Source organism: Ruditapes philippinarum, unplaced genomic scaffold, assembly GCF_026571515.1.
Source record: "Ruditapes philippinarum isolate M1 unplaced genomic scaffold, ASM2657151v2 ctg3077_1_1_1_1, whole genome shotgun sequence".
Taxonomy (NCBI): domain Eukaryota; kingdom Metazoa; phylum Mollusca; class Bivalvia; order Venerida; family Veneridae; genus Ruditapes; species Ruditapes philippinarum.
This window is the reverse complement of record NW_026855074.1, coordinates 67840-89308: the sequence shown is the minus strand read 5'-3', so window position 1 is coordinate 89308 and position 21469 is coordinate 67840. Positions and strand designations below refer to the sequence as shown.

At 31.7% G+C, this 21469-nt stretch overlaps 1 protein-coding gene across 1 annotated transcript; it reads left to right on the top strand.

Moving 5' to 3' along the window:
- Positions 1-438: 438 nt before the first annotated feature.
- LOC132742020 (uncharacterized) lies at positions 439-19342 on the top strand. Its single transcript, XM_060730300.1, has 9 exons — positions 439-788; positions 6882-6994; positions 7239-7482; positions 8416-8532; positions 11652-12288; positions 12514-12679; positions 13594-13816; positions 14304-14481; positions 14938-19342. The coding sequence occupies exons 1-9, from the start codon at positions 774-776 to the stop codon at positions 15564-15566; spliced, it is 2322 nt and encodes a 773-aa protein (XP_060586283.1). The 5' UTR covers positions 439-773; the 3' UTR covers positions 15567-19342.
- Positions 19343-21469: the final 2127 nt, after the last annotated feature.

Genomic DNA, 21469 nt, shown 5'->3' with positions numbered 1-21469 from the left:
TAAAAATGTTACAATATCTGGGACAAACCCACGCTGATTTCCCTCTGTGCGACATACATATATTGATAATCATACGTTGAACACCTATGTTGCTAAAACTGTGTTTGCCATTTCACATAATTGTCTACCCGCCCCCCCCCAGTTTTCTAATCTGTATTTTTTATTCAATACTTTTCCGGGATAATATATTAAGACATATTTGGTCATGTTAGCACAGACAACCCTTGTATCATTTTAGTGCGCATTTTAGATGAAATGAAACAAACTGATATTTTCTTATTTTTAATTTGATGTTTGTCATACCACAGGAGTCATTAATGTTTATATATGTAAGAAACTAAACAATCCCATTATGATCATACAGGATGTGATTTTTATGTCTATGTTTATGCTATCTTTACTTTACATCCTATTTGATGATCCGCTGCCGTTCACCAGTCGAGCAAAAACGATGAGCTGATGTTTAAGAGATTGAAAATTGAAAATCAATTACATGGAAGATAAAAGCAACGAAATCATAATTTTAGCATTTCTGTATGGTGTAGACTTAGTATTTTATTAACGATTGTTGATCTATTCGTATGCGTTGCATTTCTCGTATTAACTTCTCAAAGAGGAAGTTACGTTTAACTTAATTGATTATTTGGATAAAATTCCAACGTCCTGTGGTCTTCACTGCACGGCACGCTGTCTAATATTAATGTTATACACGATTCATATTGGACTTACACATTAAAACTGGACGCCTACCTGTTTAGATTTAAAAGGCGAAGATGTCACGATTTAAGGTTTGATTTAATATATTACTTATGATAATCTTTTACAGTTGTATATATATATATATATATATATATATATATATAATATATATATATATATATATATATTATTTAGCTGACCTTTTTATGCTTAAATATTTCAACATGGCGGTAAATAAATAATTAATTTGTTCACATTTTAATGTTATCATATTCTAGTGTGTACTCAAGTTTTACACAAGGTTTCAATTAATTTTGTATATCGTTTCAATAAATTGTATTCATTATGATAAAAATAATAATATCTACTGCAAGTTTAATCATTCGACATGAAAATGTTTATTTGTATCCATTCTGATATATTCATTGTGTTTTATCTCTTTGGAGATATGTTATATTTGCGATCCTTGAAGACCGTTTAGCATGACAATATTGTCGAATTGTAGTATTGAAAGGGGTAATAGTTTTCTCCTTAATGTAGGTAAAGACCACAATCTGATTAAACTAAGCTTTTAAATAACGCTATGTTTCAGGATCTGACAATCAGCAATATGTTATCACCTTCTCATATCCTTTAAAATACTTTTACAGGTATCAAACTGAACCATCAACATTTTAAAGAATAAATAAACAATACTAATAAACTTTCAAAACACTTTTAAAATAATCCTCCATATCAAAAACGCTGAAATAAAAAATGACTGGCTGAAGTAATTTTATGAGTCATATATTAGTTTCGACCAAATAAAATTTGTAATGAATACTTGAACTATAAAAACAAGTAAAGTTGCATTAAAATCATAGTTACATATAAATGACACAAATTTACTGTGTTGCTAAGATGTTTAATTTTTTTTAAAGTGCTGAAATGGTTTAATGTTGTAAAAGCTACTTATTAAAGCACTGATTGGGGGATTTAAAGTGGTCGCATAAGACAAAAGTCGCTTAATACACGTGGTCGCATGGGCAAGTTAGACTGTACTTTTTTCTAAGATCAGGTGGCAGGATTTAACATAATCTCAAATAATACTTTTTATTGAAAACATAAAGCTTTAACTTGTTAACGTCATTTTTCATAAAAATCATTATTAATCTTTTTTGCATTACCAAACAGAGCTTGTCTAATAGCAGTATAATGTGATCAATTCAAAGAACATGCATTCATTTCCTACCTCTCTGTTACGTTGCTTGCATATTCTATCGTTAATTGTAGATCTTTCATAATCGATCAGTTAATTCTCTAAATGCTTTATCATATGCTTTATCATATTGCCATATGCATATGCTATTACCATATGCTTTGAACGCACTTTTCTTGCAGATACTCCAAATAAATTGTGAAGTCGGTAATCATTTAAGAATTTTCTTCTAACATATGCAGAACCTGATCCACTGCTGTGTCGGCCCAAGCTTAATATTACCCTTAAAATTTAAATATTAGAGTGCCAATAATCCCCTATTTAAAACCAGTATCCTTGCAAAGATATATGTGAATAAATGTTAAACAAGGTGATACGCAGCACCCATGCCACTCGTGCAGGCTTAAGGGCAATCAATCTTCACTTTGTTTAAATATTTGGCATCTTAGCAACACAGTAAATTTGTGTCATTTATATGTAACTATGATTTTAATGCAACTTTACTTGTTTTTATAGTTCAAGTATTCATTACAAATCGGCTTGTATTTTATTTGGTCGAAACTAATATATTTTAAGGCAATGAATAATTGACAAAATGTGTCGGTTATCTGCCGTAAAGAACACCTTTATGCAAAGTTTAAACACACTTTACCGTACGATAAACGAGTTATGGACCTTTTTGTGAATAAAAACTTATTGGAAAATCTCTTTTTGAGGAATGAAGTATTTCTAAATAATCTATAACATCATCCTCATGAAAAATGTTTTCCTATTGATTAAGAAACAATTACAGAGAGGAGCCTTGCTAATCCGAACCCTTCTAATCCGGAATCCTTTCTTATCCGAACGAAGTGTCCGGTCCCGATTTTACTCGTTCTAGTTTCAATAATAAAAATTCTTTCGGATCCGGAACCTGTCTACTCCGAATTCCGGACGATTTTTTTCAATTTTTGTTCTTACTTTGCTATAAAATTAACCTCTCAGAAATGAACGATAAGAGACTGCAAAAATAAAATATTTATATTGCAATTTCAAATGCATTCCCGTTTTCGTTCATTAAACGATTCTGCCAATAACATGAACAAACATGTAAATTACCTTCTAATCCGGGAACCTTTCTAATACGAACTTTTTTTCTGGTCCGGACGAGTTCGGATTAGATAGGTTCCACTGTTGTTTGCCTAAATCTTCTTAAAAGTATATTGGTTGATATTGTCAAGTACTAATACATTTAACGTGTAGGTTTGATTTTATTAGACTTGAAAATAGCAGGTTCCATATGTGTTAATAAATCTAGCATTATTTAGCCAAGTAATACCTGTAATAATAAGATCATTGGAATTTAATACTTTTTCCTTTTACAATACGGGTCTGTGAGAATCTTAGGTAGTGTTAAAAGAAAGGAAAAGGGAAAAAACCTTTTGGGGTTTAAAAGCCACAACCCTCAGTTTCAATGCATTTCAAAAATACAGTTACATTTCAAAGCTGAGGCATACTATTAGCGGGGCTATACATTAATTATGCCCCGGATGTAATAGTGACTTATGATACATGTATACTTGAAAATAATATTCAGCTACTCCCAAAAGGCAGTATTAACATCTATTTGGACCTTTCTGGTTCAATACTCTACACAAGGCAATGGAAGTGAAAGGGAAATCCAAATAATCACCATACCATAACATTGATTTACACTATTCAACTTAGTTTACGAAATTAAATAGAATTAACTTAACTGACAGGGGAAAATAAAACCTATTAGTTCACGGGAAGGATGTTTTTATTAATAGAGTATATTATAAGAGCCCTTTCATTATTGTTCATCAATGGGCTTATCGGGTATTCAGGGAGCCTATCTAACGTGCATTTTGCTTGTATGATCAATTACAGTTGCAGATGACATGAATCGTGTATCAATATCAAAGTCAGGGATATATGAAATACTATCAATTTGTTAAATAATAATGAAAATAAAGGTACTCATACAATGCTTATTATAATTGTCCTATTTTTAAACAAACAAATTCATTAACAGCTTTAGCCGAAACTTTGAGAGCTTGTCTTCAACTTTTATGTAAATTTATTTGAAATGATAGAATGAAATTACAAAACTAAAATTGCAAAAGCAGAATCTATTTTTACTATTAAAATGTGGAAGAAAAAAATTAATTATACCGATTGGAAGCATAGTTGTCATTCAAATTCTTGTATATTCACCCTTTAATTATTGTTTTGCCTCTTTGCCTATCCTCCTCATATAAAACAGAAAGAAATCTTTACTTTGATTTAATATTGCAAGGGCCATGCGAGATTAAAACATGTTAAACAATGGAGATGTAATAGATTTAAATGCGTTTATAACCGCATTGAAACTACTTGGGTCCGACGAATCATTACGAGCTAGATATTGTTCCTAAGTTGATAGATATTAATAAGCTGTTACATTGTGGCTCTCATAGAACATAGGAAAATCCTGTACAAACCTTTTTGGAAGAGAACGATAAAATAAAATATCAAGTTAAACCTTCAATACTGCTATTGTTGGGTTCATGTGTAAATCTTTTATTACAGACCTCTTATTCGAAAATAAAAGTTGACAAAATCGTCAGAAAAAAATGTGGTACTGAAAAAAGTATAGAAAAGAAGAAATATTCCGATGGAGGAAAGGCAGACTGCCTATTTCCGAACAAAAAATGACGAAATATGAACGTTAAAAGCGATGTTTTGATTTGTTTTTTAAAAATCTTATTTATTTGAAGAGAGATTATGAAATTAAGTACAGCAAAATATTTTTGTGTTATCTTCTGGAGAGATGCTGCTTTAAAAGTAAATAATAAATATGTTATAAATCGTTTTGTTTGTTCAACTACATGAAATTGTGATACTGCCTACTTTGTTCTTCACTGTACAATAAAGCTTACGCCGTTGCTAAAATTTGACTTTAATAAAGGGTTCCGAATAGAAATTTTAATCACAAAGCATGTAACCTTTGAAGTGAATGCTATTTAGTATTTCAAAAAATATTATATTTTATGTAATTTATGATTTTTCTATTTGTAGGATTAATTTGAATTAGTGTCAAGTACACTTTTAATGTATTTATCAATGTATTTGTTAACATGTCCTATTATCAAAAAATTAACAAGACATTAAATTCCAAAAGCTACGTGAAACAAATACAATTGAGAGAATTGAGACTCATTCGTGATCAGCTTTTCTTGAAATTCAAAGTTACCTCTTGTAACATATTGAGAAATATACTCAAGAAGGCAGGGCGAAATTCACAAATGCACACCTTCCAAAATCAGGGAAGGGCTATAGGTAATAGGAGGGCACAAAACAAATCTTCGAAGAGTGTATAAGAACGGAGAAAATAAAAGAGATGCGTATCATGTATCAATTTAATAGGTTAAAAAAGGAACATCAAAGGCCGAATTATCGTTTGTCAAAGTCCTTCGAAAACAACTACATCTTTTCTCATAACTAAACAAAGTTTACAACATAACCACCCACCTTTTCTAAATGAAAAGCCTGGCTGAGAATTAATATTTAAAACCTTAAATCTATTCCTCTTTTATAAGTTAGAGCATGACAACATGATTTGCGATAATTTGACGTCGAAGGAAGCCAAGACATATGAGCAGATTCAGTTGGAGGTAATTAGTATTATGTATCAGGTGATACCAAAATCGCGTTCCTCTCTCTGATCTTTACAATGAATCTGGTTTTTAAATACTCAACACTAGGGGACGATATAACAAATTCATTATGTTCTACAATATGTGTTATTTTTGGTTCTTTCATATTTTTCAAGTTAGGTGCCCGTAAGAGTTACAGAAAACATTTAATATAATTATATAAAGCACCCAAATTATCCATTGCAACACTAAAATTTTCTCAAACTCATTTATTTAATTCACGTTCAAAGATTTGACAAGACATGAGTCACCACAACGTCAGGGTATGTAGTTTTCCAACTTTTAGAAAAAAAAACTATAGCTGTCAGAATTGATTATTACTACAATGATTGATTATTACATTTTGACAAAGGATTAACTATGTGTCTATTAAACTCTATGCTTGAAGGATTACATTTGAGCAGAGCTTGAATAAAGTTCTTTTTTCAAATGCCCATAATATGTCCAACTATCACCAAACTGTTTGAATTCAGCTTAAGTGTATAAGTGATGGAACCAGATCTTTTGTTGGATAAGGCTTTCACATTCACTGTGATTACATCATCAATAGAAAAAAAAAAAACAGAATCCCTAAAGAAAGTCCAACACAATAAAATTGAAAATGTTGCAGGCTCGGTTTGATTGAGCCTGTTCATGGACGGTACTGGAAAGTGCAAGGTACCGTCCACGCCCCCTATCACCGGCTTAAGCAGAATTCAACATTTAACACAAAAATGGTTAAATTTTGAATTTAGAAACATCCGCAGATGTGTTCATACGGCGGTTATCATGGAACCTTCAATGTGGCACAGTAGTACCATTCCATGAAAAGCGGCGTATGGTCCCCAAGTAAAAGAATGTTTTTGCCCTAAACGAGAGACTAAATAAAATGGAATTTTGAAAGGGGATCTGAGGTTATGAAGCCTGCATACCACAGACAAGACGTCAAAAGACAAATTTAAAAAGCAGGCAACATTTCCTAAGGGTGATTATACAGTATTCAAGTAGGCCAAACTTGAACCACCCAAATGAAAATGGCCAAAAAAGAAGAAACTAAAAGTACCACATATTATGTTTACACAACAATAAAAACTGATACTAGCCCTGTGTTCTGTGTTGGTGTTTTTTGTGCGTGTTTATTTGCCTTCAAAAACAACTATTTCTTTCTTTTTTATCTGACGTATTGTTATTTTATAGTTCCTTTCGTTATCTGACACATTTTTATTTTTTCATATTTTCCTTCTTTCCATTTTGCAACTTTTCCTTCTTTTTCTATCCCGTTATCTACTATTTTTATCACATTTCAGGTGAATACTTTTGTTACATGTTTTGTTGCATTGTGTGTATGTACACTGAAAGCTGAAGCTGGAGGTGAGGAAACTTGTGGAACTCAATTGAAGGAGTACAAAGGACAATCAAGGTATTTCATATAACGTCTCACAAATAAGTACGCATGCGCGCACGCACACACCCTACACGCACATATACACACAAATACGCCTATTTCAATATTCGTCCAAATAGTAATTAAGATAGAATTTTTTTGCATTAAACATTACATCGTTAAACGATATTCCTTCCACAAAACACATAAATAGTTTTTTGGTCTATATGTGATTATGAATGACGATTGCAATATATCTTTTGCTTCTCTATTTTTCTAGGATTGCCCCATCTATACCAAAGAGTCATTTGACATTACTTCTTTTGCTTGGGTTTGGCGGATTTTCTCTTCTTATTGCCCGTGGTTACAAGTCACTCCGCAAGTACGTGTTTAAAGACGATCAACATCTTGATACGGTATTTGATGCTGGTGGTCGTGTTACCTTTAGTTTGACAGCAGTAACTGTGACGTCACAAATGTTATGGCCGGCCGACTTTCTTCAAAGTTCAACACTTACAAGCAAAGTATGAAAAGTTAATTCAGTTCGGCATACCTGTTTCTAGCAAGAAAAAGTGGCAAACAATTAGACTGAAATATCATATTTTACTTTTTCAAAATGACGTATTTTATAGGTAAAATAAAAATTGTTTTCGATAGGAGTACAAATAGATTGCTAAAAAGCCGCATCTTATAGATATAGATGTCAAAAAACGACATTTTTAGTATTTATTAATATCGCAGAACTATGCTTTTCAATATGTATAGATATTTTAGACCGACATTTTAAAATTATACATAGCTTAAAACGATATTTGAAATAAGTATAAATATACCAAAACGACATTTCAAGTATTTATAAGTATCCATGAAAGATACTTTTAAAATGAATATAGATACCATAGAAACATATGAGCATATATAGCACAAATACTAGTAGCTATATTTAACATATAGTTTTATATATACCTATTAGTTGACGTCCCAATAAAACTTTAAATATTTAATTAAAAAGTGTCATTCTTGGATATTTATGAATACAAATGTACCTAATATATATCAAAGAACTATTTATTATGTACTTATAAAAATCATGTAATGTAATATCATGTTATACATATATATCCAGAAGGACATCTAAGATATGAATAAATATTATAGAACGTCATTTTATATACACTTTTAACTATGTATACATAGATGCCACAAAACAAAATTTGGTATTATAAATATCTAGGAAGAACACCATTCATACAGACAGATCGAAAACATTTTCAGATTGATAAAGATCAATTTAAAAACCATATTTTGATACTGCTGAAGTTTTTTAAAACAAGATTGTCAAGGTCATGGCTCTTAATCAAAGCTCAGGAATTCATTCCTGGAAAATATTGGTATGTTTGTTAGTGAAATGTTCGATCTCATATTGTAAGATATACATGTATCGTGTTTTTCTACAGTCTGGTCTAGGTGGAAGCCTGTGGATGGCTATTGGAGTTGTTGTTGACATTTTGTTGTTTCCCACTCTCTCTATTTACTTGAAGACACGAGCACCGGGAGCTAAAACATTCCCCCAGGTATATCTTTAATATGTTATAAGTTTATATTAAAATATACATTGCCATTAGGAAAGCATGTAATTGACACTCGCTCTACTTGCGTATATCTCTCTTAGTCGCATTCTGCAAGCAATAGGTTGCCCGATACAAGGATCGAAATTCAGAGAAGTTTTTAAAGATAAAAATTTCATGTTCACATTTACCAAAATTTATTATATCTATCCGTTTGAGAACAGTGAAAAATCATATTTATTATTATAATTATTAGTAATTCGTCTGATTAATCTATCCCATATTTTTATTTTAATATTTACTACAAGCACAATTGAACATTGTTTGTCTTTTTATAATCTATTCATTTCTCTGTAATCGTGTAATATACACTTAGAAATAAGTTAAGCACACCCAGGAAATTTAAAATAAGTTGTGATTGAAAGCACTGCCATGAGAGATGACGACTCAACTGAGCTAAGAAATAGTAATTTGATTAGTATCGATACTAATTAAGTAATCACAAACCAGTAAATTTATGAGTTAGTTTATTCTTAACCAAATGATTTAAGCATAAGCACAATGCTGTGTGACAGCTGTAAAAAGTTGCCCCGTACTTTACTTTAGTGTTGTTATATTTTTCTGGTCCTTCGGGATCAAAAGTTCCAGCACTTTTAAATGTTTAAAATCGAGTACCGCTCTAGCCGGATCTAGGGGGCGTTAGGGGTGTTGCACTTTTTCATTATCCCTCATGTACAGACTCAATCGAACCAAATCTGCATTTTTTATGTAATTTTGTTGTGGTTAATGCTTCCGTGGGATCACACGTTTTCCTAATAATTTTACTAAGTATTGTGTTGGAGAGTTTACAAAACATTAACTGGTGGATATTTCTGGTAAATAGTGACGATAACGTAACCTTAAATAATATTATGTAGCCAATTTTTTAATGCCCAGATGATAGCCCAAACCTTCTCCTCACACCCGGCGCTTTGCTTAAATTTTGGCATGACCACAACTGAAATTTTAAATGTTATTTAACTGTTATTTGGGCAATGGTGCTAATCACCTGTAGTCAACCTGCAACAACTGGAACAAGCACAAATACCTCAAAATCGCATTAGACGCCTGGTAATATGATAAGTGTTGAGGCTATCATTCGGGCACATGGCGGTTACACACGTTATCAAAAATTTGGATACATAATATCATTTTAGGCTACGTAAATTTAGTGGTTTATGAATACTAAATTGGTATCGCTATTTATCACATTACTACTTCTTAGTGCAACACATAAACTTAAAACTACACGTAATCAAAAACGAGATTTGGTCACGAAATATTATTTTATTATGCACACACACGCGCGCGTGCACTCACACACACACGCACGCACGCACGCTGGCACGCACACACACACGCGCGCGCGCAAGCATGTCCGAGTTACGTTAATACACATTGCTGCATGTTTCCAAGTAACGCTCATACACAGCACACATCCATTTTTATATGTTTTCGAGTAAACACAGCGTACATACATCGCATCAACACATTTAAGGTCATATGGCGACTTTGCAGCTTATTGGTGGAGGAAGATCCTAGATTCCCCTCTGAGAATTATTTGTGGCACAAACGGGCACCTAAGTAAAACCAACGACGTTCCGTTCATCCACATTGTATTTTGTATTGCGGTTTCTTCAATAAATGCTCGGTTAACGTTTTTTATATTCATTTTTAAGATAGTTTTAAGTACCCTTCTCACTTTTATAAATATGTGTTTTTATGACAATATAACGCTTGAGTGATTCGATATATAAATCATTTTTCAATTTTATATTAACATGCATGATTTCTTAATGTTTCTTAAATTAAAAAGCAACAGGTTTGTCACGCAAATCCGAAGTGAATTTTAATTTTATATGCGATTTTCATTCTCTAAATAAGAAAACGCGCGATGTTTTTTTATGATATCCTTGGTTATCTTTCCTACCATTCATTGTATCTTACTCTTTACCTTAAACAGAATCGCCTCCTATCATACCATTTGCTTTTCATTTTCAGAAATGAGTTTATCCAACTATTCAAAAATGCCATTATCGTTAAATATTTTGTAAAATTCATTATTGTATATGTGTTCATTGTTTGAATTCAATTGCAATTTATCTTCCACAAATTATTTCCATAAATGATATATAATTTTGCTATCCAATTAGTTTCGGATTACGATTCACACACGTGCACTATTATTAGTTTTTCTACTGAAAACAACCTGTTTATTCCCTCTGAAGTACATATAACAAAAATGTGGGTTTTTTTAAATATGTTTTGTGTAAAAATAAATATCTTTTATATATTAAATAAATAACCAAATCTTTTACATTAAAAGTGCATATTTTTATACTCATGTCAATTTACTGTGAGGGTTACATACAAAAACAGTTGATGATTTTACAAAAAAGCTTTACAGATAGAAACATGTTTGCGGTTCGGATCGGAATATCCGTCCCTCATGACGGGACATCTAGGGTTTCCGATCCGGACTGATATAATTATTATTACAACTGGCATAAAATAAATGACCTGCTTAAATTTTATTACACGTGCAAATCGTGCGAAAATAGACTGTTTGTTAGACAAATCCATTATCTTTCCAACGGTATATAATACATGTACATGTACTTTCATGTGGAAATCATGGTTCCACTTATCAAAATATGCCCATGGTAATAAAATATGGCTATTATCGTGTTGATGCGTGTCATATTGTCCTGGAATGCCTTAGCATTTCTACTTACATCAAAGTAATACATTCTTTCCGAATTAAATTACCACCTCCAAATGTGTAGAATTCGTATGTTGGTATGGTTTATATGATCTTATGGTAAAACATATGACAACAAATCCATTAAAATGTATTCAAGAGATTTTAATAAATAACAACAAAGACATAACATGTTCCAAACGTGTTGTTGTATGTATTTGTAAAACATAAATAAGATGATTCACAAGTCTGTAATCTAAATGATAAATAGAGAATAACATGCTACTGTCTTTTGATTGGCGATGCTTGATGATAATTGTAAAAAGAAAGAATATGTTGAATGTCTACGTTACTTGAAACTGCACGTATTGATTTTATGTTTCAGATAGCGTATGCTAGGTTTGGTAAACCAGCACATATTCTGTTTTGTGGTGTGGGTCTCCTGTCCAATCTAATTGTGACAACCAGCATGATACTGGCGGGAAAATCTACGTTACAGGTGCTCGGTAAAGATACAAACAACGAGTTTATTGTGCTTATTTTAGCGGTTATGTTTGGTTCGTACTGTATGATTGGAGGCCTTGGTACGACGTTCTATATCTCATATTTTAACACTGCACTGACATTTATAACTGTCAGTGTCTTCATTTTATATACTAGTTATTCCCCTGCTGAAGATATCAAAGATATTTCATCAGTAGAAGCTCTATACAATGCAGCATCATGTTTGAAAGCTCCTGATGACAACTTTAACAACTCTTATTTGACTTTCCGGTCGGCACCAGGAATTATATATGGAGTTGTCCTTATGTTTATGGCAACATCGACTAGTTTTTGTGACCAGGCGAATTGGCAAAGCAGAATAGCGGCTAAACCATCTCAAGGTGTTTTGGGATTTTTCCTAGCAGCATACATTTGGTTTGTTATACCGACAGCTCTCTCCTTTACAGCAACAATGACATATTTTTCCCTCAGCGCTAAAAATGGCACGCATATCCTTACATTGGCGGAAATTGACAACGGTATGTATGTGACATGTATGAAGTTTATATGATTAAAATAATATATTGTAATTATCCATGCATGAAACAAAGTTTAACATATCATCCAATAATCAGATATATCACCTTAGATTCAATTTATAAATTACCTTTAATAGATGTTGTGGTTAACTTACATATATCAACGTAGTTTATTGTTGGACAGAAACAAAATAATAATGCTGCATTTTCCATGGATTTCACTAGGTTACATAACTCCATATGTGATGAATGATCTGCTGGGACAAACAGGCGGTTACTTGTTGTTAACCATGTTGACGATGTCACTAATGTCGACAGGTTCAGGAGAAGTTATGGCTGTGTCATCTATTATTGTATATGATATCTACAAGACATACATTAAACCCTTCAGGTAATATGAAACGTTATTTCTTTACTATAAGACATACATCAAACCGTTCAGATATTGTGTAAATAACTGACCCGTTCAAAGCAAGGCTCAAACCGATATTTCTTCGAATATAGATACCCACGGGAAGGAGGTGGAAGGACTGCATTCTGTGACCGTCGCCTTTCTTTGTTGACCCTTTTTCTCATTTTCCATATTTGAATCGTTATGTGAAATACAAAATGTCTCAAATTTTGCAGAGAACCCATCATAGAGTTGTTTCTGCTCAGATTATATAGTTATCAAATATGCATCATCATTATTTGAATGTTTCCGAACATGTTATAGTGATATCAAATATGCAGTGTCATTACTTGAATGTTTCCGAACATATTATAGTGGTATCAAATATGCATTATCATTACTTGAATATTTCCGCCAATATTATTGATACGTTAAAGTTTATGTTTTATGTTTACTTACCAGGTGTTTTGCTGTACACATTAGAGTGTCTGCATATTCTATTGTACGATGAGATATTAATAATCTCTGCTAGAGATGTTTTTTTTGCATATATTATAGTACAATCAAATATCCATTATCTCTGCTATAGATTTTTTTTTTGCATAAACTCGTATTATAGTACTATAAGATTTTTATTATCTCTGCTAGAGATGTTTTTTTGCATATATTATATTGCTATCAGATATTTATTACCTCTACTAGAGATGGTTATGAATACATTTTTGTAATATCATTCATTCATTTTTATGTATCGCACTGTTTCTTTATTAGCTGTTGATAATGATAAGAGATATACACTAACGAAATAACAAACAGCTTCCATCAAGATTAATATATTAAAAAGTTTCTTGCTTTAGTAAATTATATATATATGTATAATATCTATGCATAACGGACAGTTTTATCATTCTAAGGAAAAATATTACACCGACAAGTTGTTTATTGTGCGGAAAGGAAAAGTTGAAGGAAATGTGTGCTGAAGGAAACGATCTGTGCCAGTGTCCATCTTCTATTGGTTGTAAAGCATGTGAATTGGATATTGAAAACCGAGCGAGAGACGGTATTGACAATGTTGTTTATACTTGTTCCACTCATGGTAAATACAGGCAGTATGAAGATGGACTTATTCGATATAAGGTTAGTGATCATAGCAACAGGTTCTTTATTCTTACATGTTTGTGGCTACGTATATCAGAGGTGTTAAATTGCAGTCTTATACGGTATCAGAAAGTATCTCTCGCATTGTTTTATGTATTTTAACTTCTTGGCGACATCTTTATTAAATTAAAAATTGGTAAAGTACTTAAAGAGTTTGTTGCGACAGTTAGATTTATATCTTTAACTTACGTAAAAATTATCATTTTGATATTCAAGGACTTTTATTAGTTGCTATTTAAGGTCGGTATAAGATACGAGTTGTTAATTTTGATACATGTTCCTACTTTGGAGCTGGTATATGATGTAAATTGATATTTCATATGATGCATAATATGATACTGATTTTGTTTAGAAGTGATGATATGATATGCTCTTTCAAACTTTATTTCTAATAATATAGGGGGTTTTTTTTATAATTATAATAGAAAAGATAGGCGGGTTTTTCAGAGCTGGTATATGATTTCAGAGCTGGTGTATGATATGGGTTGTAATAGGTATAGTACCATATGGTTTGCTCGTGTCGGAAACCGGAATGAACGTAAACTGGGCAACACTAAGCACCCAGATTCTAACGAGTCCCTTCATATGGCCACTGTTTTTGACAATTACTTGGTCAAAGGCAACATCGCAAGGTGTCATAGCAGGTAAGCCATTTTTGTGTTTAAACAAGCGTTATTCCTTTAGATTTATCAAATGAAAGCATGTTTTTTTTGTTGCTCAATGTAAAGAAAAAAAAAGTGTTAAAACACAGGTTAACTGGACTCAACTTGTGTAATTCCCGTCGACGTTCGGCATCTCCGGAAACACGGAATTGTGAAACAGTTACATACAGAAGTATTCCATCATTATTATTTGACATGCAAATATTAGTATTTAAACAATTGCTAAGAATCGCCGTACAGTCGGGTTATCCGATTTTATTTTAACAAATCTTGTTTATCGTATTGATCGCCGTCAAGTAACGGCGACAACAACACATACTAGTCGTTGAATAAAGTATATGAAATACAGAAACGGATTTTCTTTTTTCTTCAATCAAAAACGCCTGTATTTTTCGCTAGATAGGTTGAAAGTATGTTATAAAACACGTTATATTTCAGGCGGTATTATTGGAACAATGTGTTCTATTGCCGGTATCCTGGCGATGGGATCAACATATGAAGGCGGACTCAGTAATTTTTACGTTAACACTGCAGAATCTTACAGTCTTTTAGTTGCTATATTAAGCGGTTTCGTTGTGAGCTGTTTAGTTTGTGTCGGTGTCTCTCTCTTTACACATAAAATAAGCTGTGACGCTGATGCGGACAGGGAATGGGCCAAAACTATCAACATAGATAATCCACTGAAGCCATTCTGTCAAGTATACGAGAAAGAGTTAAAAGCGGTGAATGCAGGAACTTATATTACAGCCAGCACTATGGACATTGTGTTCAAAAAAGCGAAATTATATGCTGCAGTTGGTGGTGTTGTCAGTTTGGTGATATTTGTGATTATAATTCCAGCGATTGCTTTAAGTTACGAGGTTCTGAATTTTGACCAGTTCTCATCATGGTTAAAAACGTTTCAGATTTACTGTTTTATTTGTACAGTGATAGTTGTTGTGTTGCCGCCAGTAGAAGAATGCTTACAAATATGGCGGAAATATAAGAGAAATGTGGTAAGCGTTGACAAAGAAATGGGAAACTGTGTTCAAAATGATATGACTCAAACTGTTTCAGAAAGATTATAAAATCCTTGCCAATTATCGCCCTACTATTTTCTTCAAACGAACTTAACTCTTTACCTTAAAAGTCTATACTTATTTAACAATAGTCCCAGTACAGAATTTTAGGGTAAGCCGATGCCGACTGACGGAAGCAATAAACGCTTCTTTAACATTAGGATCGACTTAACATAATTGCTTTAGCAAGAGCCAGGATATGTTTATCATTCTGCTTATTTCCTAGAAGTTACTTATTGGCCAAATGCATATACCTGAAACAGCCTTAGCTTCTTTTGCGTTCAAGCAATTATCACAGTTACTTTGTGTTTGGAATTGTTTACATTTTGTTAGTTTTATCACAAAATCAATCACATTCATTGCTTTATTCTTAAAGTGATAAGAATTTCAAAGTTTCTTTATCAATTATGGCAATATTCTAAAACCCATATTTGCCCTTCCTAAAGAAAAAGAAAACAATATGCGTTCCTGTGGCATAATGTGCTTAATATTTTAGCAAAATCTAGGGTTATATATTCAATGTATTTCAAGCACAATAACCTTAAATAGAAAACCTTCAATTTCAATTTTTTACAAAATGCACAAGTCCCACATTAGCGGGAAACATCAGCAGTACACATACAGAAACATATACAAATACATAATGAAAAATGGCAATATTGAATTCTAATGATAATAGTAATATATATTACAATTTGATGAGAAGAAATATATATTAAGTTAACATAATTAGTATGACTAATAGATCAAATAGAATGCTTACACCTTTCATAATAACCCGAACAAAGCGAAACGAAAGCATATCGAAAAAAATCGAAAGATTTCCAGGTTATATACAGGCTCTAACAAATTAACATTCATTTCAGTAACAATTGTTTATAATAAAACAAAAAGTTTCATATTCGAATCTTAGGTCTGCATGTATGAGAACAAAAATGTGCGCAACAAACTTATAGCATAAAGATAGTAATTTAATACTTATTGTACATATAGCCGAGGATACACATTATTTCAAATGTCGAAACAGAAGTGTTGTAAATATTTCATATTTCAACAAAGGTGATTATTACATGTTGCATATTTTTAACATTTTCATGAAAGAGAGAGGCTTAAATTATGTACATGTAACAAAGACACACATTTTCTTTTAAATAATTCAAATGCCAAAAACAAGTATATAAATATGCTTTACTCAATTTATAATGATTTGTTTATTTAACTCTTTCGTGAAACACAAGAAAAGAAAAATAATGCAATATACTAGCAGCATAAAGAGCATTTGTGCCAGTAAAGTCATTTCAGAAGCCTTTCGTTTTCAAATATCGGACATTTAAAAATATAATGAACTTCATCTCCTATATCTCTACAAAGAGTGCATTTACGATCGTTTACGGGTATGTTTTGCCACGTCCCATTGGAAGGCGATAGTTTCTTGTTAAAAACATAAAAATCCAATCAAAATACAGAGGTAACTTGTCTATGTACGCGCTTCTACAAAAGTTATCTTTTATATATTTATACAAATTCGAGTCTGATGTATTGGTAATTTCAGCTCTTCGACTTTGAATATAGATATCTATTAACTTTTGATAGTTTGCTTTAATAAGCTATTTACTACAGTAACTGCTTAAACATTGAGCATACCATATTCCAGAAAAACCTGTCTTTCATGGTGACTTATTTGTTGTGAGTCTTTTAACAGCATCTAGAATTTCTTAGTCTGTTATAGGGTCATTTATTTCCTCGTGTATTGTAGCATCATCGCCTGTATAATTTTCATTTCTATAACCATTATCATCAGCAGCTGTATTTACATTTAGACGTTTGAAATACTCAAAAAATTAATCAAGGGAAGCAATACTGTCCTCCTTAACATTTGTTTTATTAATAAACTTAATAAAAATATTGCTTAGGGTCAGTATGTTTTAATTTACCTAGCTTGTTGATTGTTTTATTATTAAAATTATTTTTCGCCTTTCGTAAAACACCTTTATACTGTTTACTTACGGATTTTAATAGTTCTTTGAAATACAGCGTTTTAAATTTGTTGTAAGCTTTTCTAGTTTTGTGATAAGTATCTCTCATCATATTACATGACCTATCAAACCATTGTAATGTATTCTTTCCTTTTGATTTGTCTGATTTTTGTGTAAGAAATTTCTGAACTTTCTTGAAATAAAGTTGAAATATAAATACAATATCATGCACGGCAGGTCATTTTGTAAAACAATATCATTCTCGTTTAATTGGTCAAGTCTCATTTCAATTTCAGAAATCTTAAAAATATCAAGGTTTTCAGCAAACAATTCAGCATATTTTTGCAATCCCATAATATTGGTTTTGGTGTCAATCGTTTACATTGTACCGTTGTATTAACAATATGACATGATTTAACTTTAATTACAGCCTGCAGAGCACAATGCACATCAGAAAGTAGGCTGCAAAATTCATGAATTTTAAAATCTAGAAAGAAAGTGATCCCTCGGAAGCATTAATCACAACAATATTACATAAGAATTGAAGACTCGGTTTGATTGAGTCTGTACATAAAGTCTACAACATTTTCAAAAACATAAAATGATGACTAAAAATAATCTTCAGTACTTGTGTTCTTACAGGTTAATTAAGCAACACAATAATCTTCTCCAATTCTTCCGTTCCAAAGGAACATATTGTTATTTTTACACAGGTCAATCAATTGGTTACCGTAATGATTAACAACAGTACCCGTATTCTTTTTATTTACATGAATGTTATACAAGCTGATATTTTTCATAACTTCACAATCTTTGTTTTGTATACTTTGTTAATCATTCATATCTGATATAAATGGATCAATATTTAAATAATCAATCAGGTTACCATAACTTGCATTAACATCCCCAAATAACATGCAATGTTTGTTTTTTGAAAAATATCTGAATATTTCATTTTGGATCTCAAAAATGGGTCTTTATGAGCAAATATTGAGCCAATTGAGGGTACATAAATGACACCACATTTCAAATCATTGTCATATAAGCTATCATTCGATCCGTATGTGTCTTTTTACATAGAAAAAAAATACGAGATTACTTTCAGTTTTAGAGTCAACTTTTACATATGAGGCTATTTTATGTTTGATCAGCAATGCAATACGAAACATACATCTTGTAGATAGATGTTTCAAATACAGTCCAACATGTCAACGTAGGCAAAAATAAATAGCAGCTTAAGTTTCTATATTGTTTTCATACAACTGATATATTGCGAACTGTAAACGGTTTGATCGTATTAAAATATATCTCAGATACCTAATCATGCAATAACTTTTTTTACAATTGACTATTAATGAAGAAGAAACCTATATATATTGCTCTTTAAGGATTAACAAATTAACAAAAAGGTAACTGATATATTTATGTAGATTACCGCAGTATAAAAATGTATAATTATCATCATTGTTCAAATAGTTTTTTCTCTTCAGCTTTATGGCCTCAAACACATTATGCTGAGAAACACCCTCAATGTCGGTCCAGGCCATGATATTTCCAAATAAAAGCTTGTTGCTATACTATAAATAGTATCTGGAAAAAAGTGATCCCTAAAAACATTAAAACAAAAAAATTATATGAAAATTGCAGGTTTTATCACTATAACCCAATAACAATTACTTATAGGCCTATTGATTTGGTGTGTTTGTGATGTATATAATAAATATGTAACCAGATTACATTAAACTAGACTATTAAAATGTATTTGTATGTTCACAAATGTTACGTAAATAAAAATATGTATTTTTCTTATCTTGTCTTATTATTACAGTGCTATTACAGTGCTAACAATATGGTCAATGATTAATAGTTGCATTCTGCCTTCAAATATTGTAGCCATTCATAAAAAAAAAACATCGAGACATCGAAAAAAGATATAAAATAAGTTGATAAAAATATCATTTTAGAAGCCAGCCACATTTTTGTGTCATTATCACATGTACTATATTCACTCACAAAGTATCACCTAGTGAAGAACGTTTACATGCTATTTCTTTTAAAATTTCACCCTTTGTTTCAAATCAAATCCATTCACAAAAATTGCGTTCTTAAGTAACTAATATTATACGAAACTCTTTGTGATGAGAACAACTCATTTACTTTTGACAATGTACAAATTTACTTTCTTAGGCTTCCTAAAGGTTTGAAAAAGAGAACAGTCTCATCATTTCCTTTTTCTGATCAATATTCACATATCTATATATAGAATTTGTAATACGAATTTATTATTAAGACGGTAATTGTTTCATATACTCATTTATCATTAATTTTATAATGAAAACAGGGTATGCTTTTTACGGAAATTAAATTTTATGTTGCTTAATGACAGTTTTTCCTGCACGCAATGGTATTATTCTAAATGAAATGTTTGTTGCTTGGTTTATACTTATTCATAGTTCATATTTGTTTAACTTATATTTAGGGAAAACAAAATCAAAACAATAACGTTCGGGCAACATATCATTGATTTGGTAAAACGTTGCCAAAAGGAATGTCATGCGTATGTTAAAAGAGGTGATAAAATTTTATTATTTTATTATACAAATCCCTAATATGTTTTAAATAGAATATGATGAACATATAAATTATAATACTAATAAAATGTGCTGTAATAAAAGACATTATTCAAAATTATGTGCACTAGTGTTGGGGCCCTTATTAGAAGACAAGAGCAGCCGCTAAAGTACAAAGCTGGATCAGGTCAAATAGAATAAAGATTGTTCAGCAAACATCGGAATTGCAAGAAACGGAAAAAACAACATTGCGACGACAGCTTGTTTGAATCTCCGAAGTGTCACTGAGTCTGTATAACTTTCTCGTACCAAAGTTTATTCTATGATAAAATTAAGTATTTGAAAATTAGCAAAATAACAAACAATTATAGCTGACATTTTAGTAATAATACAAATTATTCAGTGGGCTTTATTTACATCGAAATTTAATTTCTACTATCCAGCTTTCTTTGCATTGCAAACTAGCTCTGAAGTCGGTATTTACATTTTTTTAAAAAGGCGAATGTGAATTTAACATAACACTCAGAGCAATCTTTAAGCGCAAATATCGCAAAAAATGGCAAAACTGAAAATGTTGCAGGCTCAGTTTGATTGAGCCTGTTTATGGACGGTACTTGAAAGTGCAAGTCACCGTCAACGCCCGCTAGCTTAAGCAGATTTCAACATTTAAACAGGGGTAAAAATGGTGACATTTCGAATTTAGAAACATCTATTCGTTAAAAGTTGATACAGCAGTTATTATTGAATCTTCTGTGACACTTAAGTGCCATTCCATGACAAGCGGCACATGGTCCCCAAATTAGATAATGCTTGACTCCTAAACGAAAATTAAAAGGCGGAACTAAATAAAACGGACTTTTGAAAGGAGATCAGAGTTTGTGTAGCCTGCATAACCAGGCGAACATAGAGCTAGCGGCGAACATAGAGCTGGCACTGAGGTCGTTCTTCGCTTTCTTTTAAAGGAACAAATATAGAATACAGAGCTGACTCCGAGATTATTCTTCGTTCACTTAAAATGAAGCGATAATCTCACTAACGTTGAAACATGAGCTGGATCTGATATCATTATTTGGTCTCTTCTGAACGTGCGAATATCGCACTTGTGTTGAATCCAAAGCAGGTAATGAGAGCGTTATTAAATATGTTTTTAAGAAGCGAATGTCGTACTAATGGTGAATTGAACCTTAACCACTGAGAGGTCGATATGTGTTTCTATTAAATGAACCGAATACAAAGCTGGATCTGACATCGTTATTCGTTCGCTTTTAACAGAGCGAGTATCGTTCCAGTTGTGAACAAGATCGTTATTCGTTCTTTCTTAGAAAGTCAAATATTGTTCTAGCAATAAGCCCAAAGCTATCCCTGA

Coding starts and splice junctions, on each gene's coding strand:
- LOC132742020 (XM_060730300.1), top strand. Junction 6,995..7,238: donor GAGTACAAAGGACAATCAAG/GTATTTCATATA, acceptor CTATTTTTCTAG/GATTGCCCCATCTATACCAA. Junction 7,483..8,415: donor GTTCAACACTTACAAGCAAA/GTATGAAAAGTT, acceptor GTTTTTCTACAG/TCTGGTCTAGGTGGAAGCCT.